Genomic DNA, 11263 nt, shown 5'->3' with positions numbered 1-11263 from the left:
TCGGAACTACAAGTCCCAGACGCCTGAGCGTGGGGGAGCGGGTGGGCGGGGCTGGAGCTGTGGGTACCACCTCCTCTGCAACGCCGGGGCCGGGAGTCTTAGAACCCAGGGCCCGCAGGGGTCCCCGCGGCCGCTGCGATGCAGAAATACGAGAAACTGGAGAAGATTGGGGAAGGTAATGGAACCACGAGATGTTCCTGCAAGGTCCTTTTCTGAAGACCCTGCTTGCAGTCCCTGCTCCCTTACCGTCAGCTATCTATACCTGCAGGGTCCGATCTCAGCACTGGTCAAAAGACCTGGCCGCTGAATCCAACACTCGGTGCAGATACCAGCCCTTCTCCCTGTGTTAGCATCTGCGGCAAACTCTTGCTCTTAGCGTTAGCTGTCTCTATGGACCCGTCTTCCTAGCCGCGGCACTTCCTGCATTTCTCAGCCCTAGCCTCAGCATCACATGCAAACCTCACCTGGAACCCCTGCTTCAATTCACTGCAGAACCTCCAACCTTAACATTTTTTTGCAGGCCTTCACTGCTCTCCTAGATGATTCCTCGCTACTTCCCGACCCCCCCCCCCGAGCTTATGGCAGATTCTCCCTGCAGCTGAAGCCTTGAGCTTTTTTAGACACCTTCGCCTTGGCATCCTCACTCACAAAACTACTCTATGCCCAGCCTTTATCTGAAAACTTGCCCTTACACAGTAAGATGTTGAGAAGAATCCTCTCCCTCACCCCCGACCTTCCCCTAGGCACCTATGGAACTGTGTTCAAGGCCAAAAACCGGGAAACCCATGAGATTGTGGCTCTGAAGCGAGTCAGGCTGGATGATGACGATGAGGTAGGACTGAGGCCTGGGGGGATGGGTATAAGGCCTATTTGGGGTGGGCTATGATTACTGTCCCCTTGAATATTGTAGGGTGTGCCAAGTTCAGCCCTCCGGGAGATCTGTCTACTCAAGGAACTGAAGCACAAAAACATTGTCAGGTAAGGTCTGTTGGAGGAGCCTCATTAGACTGGGCTGGTACTGGGCGGCTAGAGGCCTATTGGGGGATCTGGCTGAGCCTTTCATTCTCTCTAGGCTTCATGATGTCCTGCATAGTGACAAGAAGCTGACGTTGGTTTTTGAGTTCTGTGATCAGGTGAAAGAGGGCCTGGGGGGCTTAGTAATCATGGGAAGGTGTAGGAGCCCAGACTAAGGTTGAACTCTGTCCTCTTCTTCACACCCTCATCTCTTTAGGACCTGAAAAAATATTTTGACAGCTGCAATGGTGACCTGGACCCTGAGATTGTGAAGGTGAGGCAGGGGGTGGCTGGGGGTTCACAGAGCCCAGGTGTGCCTATAGTATCAGCACTCCTTGGGTAACAGGTTGAAGTCCTGGAGTACCAGAGAAAACCTGGTTCTGCCCTCCAAGGCTACTAGTTTTGGTGAACATTCTTTGACTTGCACAGTATCTGACTTCAATGATGTCATTTGTACTCGAGAGATGAGACACATGGATTCAACAAATACCAGTTCTGCAGAGGGGCACATACTTCTAACATTAACACTCAGAAGTCCGAGGCAGGAGGATCTCAAGCTCAAGACTAGCATGAGCTACATAGCAAGGCCTTGTCTCAAACATCAAGCAAAAACAAAACAGAAAGGGATTGGAGAGATGGCTCAGCAGTTAGCATATGTTACTCTTGCAGATGATGTGAGTTCCGTTCCCAACCCCCACGATTAGGTGGCTTCACAACCACCTGTAACTCCAGATCCAGGGGGATCCAGTACTCACTTTTGGCCTCCAAGGGCACCTACACTCATGTGTACATACCCCCTACCCCATATACATACATAATTTAAAAATAAACTAAATCTTAAGAGGGGAAAGCTAACACAACAAATATATGCTGTAGGTTTTGCTTTGTACCAGTCACTGTTCTAGGCCCAAGACCAAGTGCCGTGGCCCGGGTTCCATACTATAGCTTTGTTGTTTGTTTGTTTGTTTTTTTTTTTTTTGGTTTTTCGAGACAGGGTTTCTCTGTGGTTTTGGAGCCTGTCCTGGAACTAGCTCTTGTAGACCAGGCTGGTCTCGAACTCACAGAGATCCGCATGCCTCTGCCTCCCGAGTGCTGGGATTAAAGGCGTGCGCCACCACCGCCCGGCTATACTATAGCTTTGTGTCTGTGTTGATGGTCATGGCGTGTGTGCTAAATTGGAGCCATGTAGGGGAGACAAGCATGGACCTGAGATGCAGGAAGGCCCACTAACCTGCCAGGCCAGAAAAGTGTGAGGAGCAAGGACAGCTTGGTTACTGTTGTACCTCTTCTACCCAGTGCATGTGAGGCAGATTTATAAAAGTAACCGGATGAGAGGCTGAAAAGCCAGATCGGTTGTTAGAGCACTTGCTGCTCTTGCGGAGGACTCTCTTCTCAGTATTCACATTGGGTAGCTCACAACTATCTGTAACTCCAGGTCCAGGTGACCCTACTTTTGGCCTCTACAGATATACACACACACTCAATTCCAGAATAATTGGATGGACTTCCCAATTTGCTGCAGGTCATATGGGCTATAGGGCACAGCGGATCTGACTTCCTCTTCCCTGCCTCTCCCCAGTCATTCCTCTTCCAGCTGCTGAAAGGCCTGGGATTCTGTCACAGCCGCAACGTGCTGCATAGGGACCTGAAGCCCCAGAACCTGCTCATAAACAGGGTATTGCTCTGGGAACAGGGAGTGAGTTTACACAAACTGGAGCCAGGGATGGGGAGAAGGAAGCTGGAGCCTGCCCTAAACCATTTAAAAGTCTTCTCCATGTCTCCCTTGTGTTATCTCCCCTTAGAATGGGGAGTTGAAATTGGCTGATTTTGGCCTGGCTCGAGCCTTTGGTATCCCAGTCCGCTGCTACTCTGCTGAGGTGAGCCTGGGAAGTGGTATGTGAGGTTGAAGGGAAGGAATCCCCCAGTGGCTTCTCTATACCACGTTGTTTCCTCTGCTCTCTGAGCCCCTCCTGGACCTCCTTCCAGCACTCTAAGTGGGAGGGGGCTCCCTGTGGGTGGGGTCTTCTCCAGGTGGTCACGCTGTGGTACCGCCCACCGGATGTCCTCTTTGGGGCCAAGCTGTACTCCACGTCCATCGACATGTGGTCAGCCGGCTGCATCTTTGCAGGTGACACATTGGGGTTCTGCAGAAGCACTTGCTTTCCCAGCTGGGTTAACAAATAGGGTCTGGAGGATCTTTTGTGAGGGAGGGGAGAGGGGCTCTTGGGGCTAGGACTGGAAGGCACAGGGGCACTGCAGAATGATGGGTCCTTCATGTGCTCTATTTTATCCCTGTCTCCTTCTCAGAGCTGGCTAATGCGGGACGGCCTCTCTTCCCTGGCAATGATGTGGATGACCAGCTGAAGAGGATCTTTCGATATCCTTCCAGTGCCCTTAGCCCACTCTCCTCCACCTCTTTGTAGAAAGGGAGTGAGCATGGAGCTCCTAGCAGGGGTCAGAGGTCACCATTACTTACCCTCCACAGTGTCCTTGCATGGGGTCACACTGTGGAGAGATGTAGCCTGTTGGACACCTGATGAGGCAGTTGAAAGTTGCTCCAGTAAGCCTTAGGATAAAGGAGTAGGGGTTCTTGGAGGAAAATGACTGGTTTCTCATTTTTAGGACCACAAGCATCAGGGGTTGATTTTCCTGGTCTACTGTAAACACCATAAAAATGGGGTCCATCTCAGGCTAGATTCAGGCATAGAGCAAGATGGTATGAGAGAAGAGGAGGCAGGAGTAAGGAATCCTCCCCCTCCCCCCTGAGGTGTAGGGTGTAGGTGTAACCCTCCCCACAAGTGACCCTTGACCACATGGACACACTGCTAGGGACACCGACTGAAGAACAATGGCCTGCCATGACCAAGCTGCCAGACTATAAGGTGTGACTAGCTATGGGAGGTCTTAGTTCATTAGAGGACCCTTTTTGTTTTCCAACTCTTATGCTCCATATCTCTGGCCTGACTCTACCTGGCCCTCCTCTGCAGCCCTACCCAATGTACCCAGCTACAACATCCTTGGTGAACGTCGTACCCAAGCTCAATGCCACAGGGAGAGACCTGTTGCAGGTAGGCACCTAGGGGTAGACGCAGATGGGGGCATTTGCCTGCCCAGGGTTAGAAACTGGGGATTGTGGTGCTTGTCCAGAGGGACAAAAAGATGGTGGGCTGTCCTGGTCTGAGCGCGCCTCTGCCTTTCTTCCCACCTGCAGAACCTATTGAAGTGTAACCCTGTGCAGCGCATCTCAGCAGAGGAGGCCTTGCAGCACCCCTACTTCTCTGACTTCTGTCCCCCGTAGGCTCTCTGACCCCTGGTGGCCAGGCTGGGGCCTGGCCTATTTAAGCCTCCCTCACAGGAGGGTGGAGAAGTGGGGTGTGGGAAGCCGAGCCACAGCTGTGCTGGGCCCGGCCAGGGTAGAGTTGCCCTGGCCCGCAGTTTTCACTCCCTCCATGGACATTATTTAATTTCATAAATTGGCTCCTTTCCCACAGTCTACTGATATGGTGGCGGGGTGGCTCTGAAGGGTGGCTGGTGACCCCTGCCCTGACCTACCAGCCTCTGTGACCCTGCCTACAGCTTGTGCAATGAGCTGCTCACTGTCTGCTCTGCCTCTTTACATGTCCTGAGACCGGGAACAGGAAGCCATGATCCCCATCCTTTTGATTGTATCATGGCAGCGCTGTCTCCACATGCAGGCTTATATCCTCCTGCACACTTTTCTCTTCTGCCTAGAAGGGCCAGATACAGTTCTGAGGTAGGATGCTGCTGGCCTGTGGACAAAAGTTGAGCCTCCTCCAGAATGGGGAGAATGGGCCAGGCCTCTCTATGGGTGTTTCCACATTCTAGATAGAGCCTTCCTTCTCTGTTTTCACAGTCGGAGTTGTAGGCTGGGGCAGGAAGGACCCAGAACTGTGTGGGTCTCTGTCATGAGAACAGTCCTTCCCAGTTCCTATTTGCCAGTCTCCCAGTGGTTGGGATACAGTAAAAGAAGGAAACAAGCTGAGGCAGAGGTCCAGTGTGCCCTCTTGGCAGGAAGGAAAAGGCAGGGCTCTTTCAGTCCCCCTGTCTCAGGTAGGCTGTCAGCTTCTGTGGAGTGGTTGGAAAGGCAAAAACTTTCCCATAGCATGACCTTCGGAAGCAGGGCACCAACCTGTGTTTTTGCACGAGGACTAGATCCTCTAGTGTAAACCTGCCACTCCCACCTTCTCGCTGAACTAGTTAGAACCTTGTTCTGGCTATGCTCTTGGTACAGTGAATACCTACTGACCATGCCCACTGTGGGCCATCGCATCTGGGCATGCAAAGCCTGCCTTCTTAGCTGTTGATAGAAGGTAGGCCTGGCGGTACAGGCCTTTATTCCAAGCTACCAATAAGCCCGAGGCAGGAGAGCTGCAAGGCCAGTGGGGGCAGCAGAGTGCAAAGTCAATCTGGACAATTTAATGAGACTCTGTTTCTAAATAAACAAGATACAAAAAGGGCTTGGAAGCCAAACATGGTGGTATATGCCTACGATCTCAACATTTGATAGGTGTGGGCAGAAAGATTAGGATCAAGATCATCAGTGGGTGCACAGTTCACCCACAGCCTGAAGTGTGTGAGACCCTGCCTCTGAAGAACAAAAGTGATGGGGATGCACTTCTGCAGGAGAACACTGCATAGCAGGCATCCTCCAGACCCCGATCTCAGTCCCCATTACTCAAAAAAAAAAAAAAAATTAAAATGGGTTTGATAAGCTCATTAACACTAAGGTGCAATTGATTGATCTCTTAAGATTACCCGCCCCCCCCAGAGAGTTGTAAAGCCTAACTTGGACCCAGGTCCCAGCTGGACAGTAGACGGAAGTGGGGAGGCTGGCACCAACTCTGCTAGTGTCTGATCTGTAAGGCAACCCTTGAGGCACATGCACTAGAGCTTTATTAGCATGAAGACAGCAAAGATGTACAGGCTGGACATGTCCAGGATGTCACACTGCAGCCAGGTGCTCACAGCCGGTCTAGAGCCTTGTGACAAGGTAACAGGTACGGTGGGAGGCAGAAAATGTCTTGGTGACAGCACATGGAGGGGTAGGAGGCCTGGTGGGACAAACCACAGCACTGAGCGGGACCCCTCCACCTATTTCGCCCCAGACCTGAATTTCTTCCTCTTGAACTGTCCTGTCCCTTGACCTTATGGGGTATGTCTTATATTACCTGGGGCCCAGGCTGAGGTGGGGAGCATGTGTTCGATGGCCATTCAACCCTTCCTGAAGCTGTAGGAAAAGGGAGAGTCAGGTGGAGACCAGCCAAGATGGCTGCACATGATAGCTCCTGGACCAAATATTTAAGGTCTGGGGTGAGACCTATGATGCTAGGGGTGGGGAAGGGTGAGAGGACTGTTACCAGGGTACTGCGAGAGCGCCTTTGAGAGCTCCTTCTGTTCCAGAAATACCCCAAGACTCTGTCTTGGAAAACCTGGGGGCAAGCGACAGGAATAGGTGGCCAACATACACCTCCCTGGACACTTGAGGCCTGATTCCTCCCCATCGTGTCTGGGGTTCTGTCCCACCTCACAGAGGTAGTCGAGGATCTCGAGGATGGTAAGCAGACTGGCTCCAATAAACAGTCCCATCTGTCCCCCAATGTCTCCTGTGGAGGCAGAGTGCCGTCAGCTCACAGTCACCTACTATCCACACTTCTGCAGACCCAGGTACTCCATACACACCCAGTAGCTCCGACACCTCATAGGCCGCCTTCTGCTCCACCGCCTCATAGTTGAGGGCCTCAAAGAAGATGTCCAGAACCAGTACGTTCTCCCTGGAGGAAAAGAAGCCTGAATTGCTTGCTGTACACCACCTGGTGCCAGGTGGAAGTAGGTGTGGATGCACTGGCCAGTTTGGAGAACCTGGGGTTATTCTCATCCCCCCAAGTCAGAAAGTTTAAGTAGTTTGCCCAAAGTCCCAGAACCAGTTATGATGTGGAGATGAATCCAGCCTGGGCTGTGTGCAGAAGGGCTACGGTCCTGTTCCCTGCTAGGAACCCCTCGACTCAGGCACTGTGCCTCCAGCTTTGCTACCAGCTCTTGCTCACGCGATGTAGGTCTCGCTGCGGTTGTATTTCTGGGCCAGGTAGCGAGCTGAAGCGCGGCTGGGAATCCGCACCATGGAGAGCTCCTTGGCGTAGCGCGTAGTGGCGCACGGGCTGGGACAGACACACGTGTCCTTTCGCAACATGGCGTCTGCAGGCAGGCCCCAAAGCAAGGATCAGGACCACTCAGCAAGAGGGTTGAGGTCAACAGCCGAGTGGATGGGGACGGGACAGGGAGGCTGAAGAGTTGTGCCCTTACCCAGAGCTGGGCTGGCACAGTCCTTGTACTGCTGGGGGCTGCACACTGGTGAGTTTCCTGGGATAGAACGATGAGAACGGAGCCCAAGAGCGCCCCCTAGGGTACCCCCATTCCCTACTCTCAACAGACCCCAGCTTCTTACCAGGCATATGCATCATTCGACATCCACACTTCCGAGCCACATAGCGGGTCTCACAGGCCAGGCGACACCCTATTAAACTATAAGGAGGGCTGGGGCTGGAGTTAGGGGAACCCAGGGAATCAGAGGGCTCTGGATCAAAGTCAGGGTCCACAGATGCAGTATTGCAGTCACCCCAGGGTGGTGGCAGGAAGCTCAGCTGTGGAGGGACAAGGTTAAGGAGACTGCATTAATAGAAGTTTGTGGGGTGAGGGCCCCAGAAACAAGCTGAGGCATTGTGGTTTGGGGTCTGAGGGTCTTCTGAGGTGGGTAGGAGTTTAGGGCAGGTGGGAGGCACAGACAGTTGAACCAACATACTTGCTGCTGCTGGCAGGATACAAAAGTCTGGTGGCCTGGGGCTGCCCCGAAGCCCAGCTGGTCAATGGCAGGGGGCTCCTCCTGGCTGTGGATCTGCACTCGGATCCCCACCTCAAACGGGGTCTCTTCTGCAGGGAGGGGCCTTTAAGGCCCCAGACACTCCACTCCCAGGAGAGAATCCCTTGGCAGTTCCTCTCCTCAGGATTTGGAAAAGCCAGCCCTGTCTTTTCTCACAAGATGTGCTTTGAAACTCATCCCTGCACACCTGCCTCCTCTCCTTCCCATGGTCTCTGTGATTTCCCAGCCTCATGCATGCCTCCCCCTTCATCCCTCCTCACAGGCAAATGACCCTGTGCCCCTCACCCATGTCCTTCCAGATGGGCAGGTACTCCTCCTGCTGTACATCCAACATAATCTCCAGCCCATTGCCAGCACCACCTTTTGGGGTGGTGAGCAGCTCTGCCCCGTGGGCGCCGGAGTTGAAGGTGTAGCACTGCCCCATACGAGTGAAGACCTGGGACAGAAAGGAAGAGCCCCTCTCTTAAGCAAGCCCTTGGGCATGGGAGCACTCCCCTCCTTGACCCCTTCTCTTTGTTTTTGTCATTTGGGGCTTTTTTCTTTTGGGTGGGGTGGGGCACGCAGCCTGGGCTTGTCTGGTGCTTGCTATATAGCCGAGATGCCCTCCAATTTCTGGTTCTCCTGCCTCCAAATACCAAGTGCTGGGATTATAGGTATGAATTGCTATACAAATCTTTGGATCTTACCCCCTCAATGTGTTACTTAAATACTTGGTGGGGGGGGGAGGCGACTGGACCTAGGTTACTAAATCTAGGTGATCTAGCTGAATTTCCACCCTGCCCTAAGACTCTTTCCTTTTTGATACACTTTCTCTCTACTGTGCAGATGAGGCTCCCTGTAACTCACAGGGCTCCTCCTGCCTCTGCTTCCCAGGCTTTGGGATTAAAGGTGTGCGCTACTGTACTTGTTTTATGCTGTGGACATTTTGATACCAAGTCTCATGCAGTCTCCCACTCTCCTTGAAAGAACTCTGAAGCCCACATCTCAGTGCCCTTGGCCTCATATATAGATATGTGGAGTGGGGAGACCTCCCTACTCACTCCAGCTCCTCTGCCTCTCACCAAAGTCCTGGGTGCAGCCGATAGAAGTAATTGGAATAAAAGGCAATGGATCTATTATTGTCCTCCTTTGGGGTGACAAAATTTGGATGAGACAGAAGAAAGTCCTCTCCTAGCAGAGAGGGGTCTTCTGCCCCAGAATAGGCCCAGGGTATTGAATTTTACCCTAGGAATAGTGTCTCTACCAGCTGGCCCTTGGCCCTGTAGCCTGCTTGGGTCAGTGTCTTTGCCGAGAGGCATAGCCAGGTGCACAAATGTCTAATTGTGAGCTGGAGAGAACCCCCAGAAGCCACTTTCTAGACTAGACAGAATGGCTTGGTGAGTGGAGAGCCTGTGGCTGGCAGGCAGGAAGGAATACCCAGACAAGGGGTGTTAAAGTTCCCTGTTTTGGGGGAATCTTGGGCTAACAAGGCTGAGGATTATAGACATGGTCTCAGGGCATTTGGCTCACCACTGTGAAGTTCTCAGGCCCACAGGGCTGGCCTCGGTAGCGGCAATCCAGTAGCATGTCCTCAAGGGAGTGGCCGGCTCTGGCGTAGAGTTGTGCCATGTCGAAGGTGGGACTGGGCATGAAGCCAGGCGGTGCAGGGCCCTGGCCCAGGGCACGAAGGTAGGCAGCATGTTCAGCAGGGTCCAGGCCCAGCAATGCTGTCCCAGCCCAATGCAAATCATTGGGTGTGAGGCGGGAGCGGCGCAATGGATTGATATTACACAGAGTGACCGCTGGGAAGGTGAGCTGGTGGCTTTCCCGCTCATCTAGGGTGGTTTTATGGTGGAACTCCCCATAGTAGCGCACTCGCTCAGCCACCTGGTAGAGGAAGGCCGCCAGCGACAGGAGCACAGCTGCGGCCCAAAGCCCACGGCGCAGGGTCAGGCCTCCCGGGCCAAAGACGTGGCCCAGACCATGCATTGTACAGCTGCTGGCGAACACCCGGATGTCTGAGGCCTGTCGCCGCTGGGCCTCCTCCAGTCCTGAGGGGGGTTTCATGGCTATAGCCCAGGGAAGGGACTGATGACTGGGTACAGGGACTCCAAGGAGTGACAGAGGCTGTTTTATAGGACAGTTGGGGAATTGAAAAGGGAGTTAAGTGGCTCAGCGAGGAATAGGGAGGAGAGCAAAGGAGAAGGTAGAAAAGAGGGTAGAGACTGAGAGGTACTGGCCTGGTAGGACTGGATGAGATGAATTTCGGTCCAGCTCTGCTTTCCCCAGAACAGGCGTTGGCTCCTTGGAGCTGGGGCTCTGCAGTAAGGACCAGGTAGGGCGCAGGAGGTAGTGGCAGGCAGGGGCTGGAGAGCTGGGGCTCTGCAGTAAGGACCAGGTAGGGCGCAGGAGGTAGTGGCAGGCAGGGGCTGGAGAGCTGGGGCTCTGCAGTAAGGACCAGGTAGGGCGCAGGAGGTAGTGGCAGGCAGGGGCTGGAGGGCAGGACTGAGCTGAAGCTGCTGCAAAGGATTAGGTTTCAGCATGGGGGGGCTGGGGGCCAGCAGAGCAGTCTGGGGGGTAGGGAAGGTCCCTGGGGGCCCAGGCTGAGCCATTAGTGCAGCACGGGGGGAGTCACTGCTGTCAGAGACCAGAGGCGCCAGGAGGAAACCGCAGCAATGCTGGGTAGGGCTTGAAGGAAACCCAGACATGTATTGGGGTTGGGGATGCCTTTGGGGCCCCTCAGGCTCCCAGTCACAGCCCCTGAATGCCAGACCAGAGGGTTAGCTGCTGATTTTTGGTTCAGCCCCTCTTTCCTTTTGCCTTTCCTGCCCTTCCATGAACTCACCTGGCATAACCATTTGTTCTTTCGCAGAGTGGACCTGGCTCTTGACCAACCTGAAGAGTGGTGGGAGGTTTGGCACAAGCAGATCTTCTTTTCCTATGCCCCCAGCATCCTGCATGACTAGGCCCTCTTCAGATTCCATATCCAATGGCTTTCTGTGTTTGAGTGTCCCGCTTGATCTGGTGACCCAGACCCCACCTCCTCATTCTCCCGCCCTCCTGTTTGTGAGGCTATATTCCTCCGCAATGACTATGGACTCTCCTGCTACCCCGCAAAATAGCCAGGGTACCGTGTGACTTGACACCTTCCTCTCTTGATTAACATATTCTAGGATCATGACCTCTGGCACCTGGGAAGCTTCCTCATTTCTGAAAGTGGTCCAACACCATCATGGAGAGGTGATGTCTTATATCTTCTCTGATGACCACCGAGGAGTCCAGCCTTTCAATACCAGCTTTGCGATCAGTCATAAACTCCGAGTTCCTGGGTTTTGACTACTGCCTTATAATTTGATAGCTGTGACCAGATCCACT

The 11263-nt window shown here is 53.5% G+C and overlaps 2 protein-coding genes across 2 annotated transcripts; one reads left to right on the top strand and one right to left on the bottom strand.

Annotated features, from left to right (window-relative positions):
• The first annotated feature begins 56 nt into the window (after positions 1–56).
• Positions 57–5492, top strand: Cdk5 (cyclin dependent kinase 5). The gene is made up of 12 exons (XM_005367411.3): positions 57–175; positions 744–832; positions 911–978; positions 1073–1133; positions 1232–1288; positions 2594–2689; positions 2817–2891; positions 3046–3142; positions 3322–3391; positions 3836–3896; positions 4002–4082; positions 4226–5492. Exons 1-12 carry the CDS (start codon positions 139–141, stop codon positions 4310–4312), a joined length of 879 nt encoding a protein of 292 aa, XP_005367468.1. The 5' UTR covers positions 57–138; the 3' UTR covers positions 4313–5492.
• Positions 5493–5794: 302 nt separating this feature from the next.
• Positions 5795–9966, bottom strand: Asic3 (acid sensing ion channel subunit 3). The gene is made up of 11 exons (XM_005367409.2): positions 9419–9966; positions 8195–8345; positions 7832–7959; positions 7478–7673; positions 7336–7392; positions 7080–7227; positions 6715–6806; positions 6559–6638; positions 6393–6464; positions 6204–6262; positions 5795–6086 (listed from the first exon to the last, which is right to left on the bottom strand). The coding sequence occupies exons 1-11, from the start codon at positions 9953–9955 to the stop codon at positions 6008–6010; spliced, it is 1599 nt and encodes a 532-aa protein (XP_005367466.1). The 5' UTR covers positions 9956–9966; the 3' UTR covers positions 5795–6007.
• Positions 9967–11263: the final 1297 nt, after the last annotated feature.

Source organism: Microtus ochrogaster, unplaced genomic scaffold, assembly GCF_000317375.1.
Source record: "Microtus ochrogaster isolate Prairie Vole_2 unplaced genomic scaffold, MicOch1.0 UNK18, whole genome shotgun sequence".
Taxonomy (NCBI): Eukaryota; Metazoa; Chordata; class Mammalia; order Rodentia; family Cricetidae; genus Microtus; species Microtus ochrogaster.
The sequence above is the reverse complement of the archived record's forward strand: the minus strand, read 5'-3'. Positions and strand labels throughout refer to the sequence as shown.

What these genes read in the sequence shown, in the direction of transcription:
- Cdk5 (XM_005367411.3), top strand. Translation starts at nt 139, where the DNA reads ATGCAGAAATACGAGAAACTGGAGAAGATTGGGGAAG. An exon ending in TGGACCCTGAGATTGTGAAG is followed by an intron (nt 1,289 to 2,593) that starts GTGAGGCAGGGG and finishes GCCTCTCCCCAG; the next exon opens with TCATTCCTCTTCCAGCTGCT. An exon ending in CAGGGAGAGACCTGTTGCAG is followed by an intron (nt 4,083 to 4,225) that starts GTAGGCACCTAG and finishes TCCCACCTGCAG; the next exon opens with AACCTATTGAAGTGTAACCC.
- Asic3 (XM_005367409.2), bottom strand. Translation starts at nt 9,955, where the DNA reads ATGAAACCCCCCTCAGGACTGGAGGAGGCCCAGCGGCGACAGGCCTCA. An exon ending in GCCCATCTGGAAGGACATGG is followed by an intron (nt 7,960 to 8,194) that starts GTGAGGGGCACA and finishes CCCTCCCTGCAG; the next exon opens with AAGAGACCCCGTTTGAGGTG. An exon ending in TCGAATGATGCATATGCCTG is followed by an intron (nt 7,393 to 7,477) that starts GTAAGAAGCTGG and finishes GTTCTATCCCAG; the next exon opens with GAAACTCACCAGTGTGCAGC.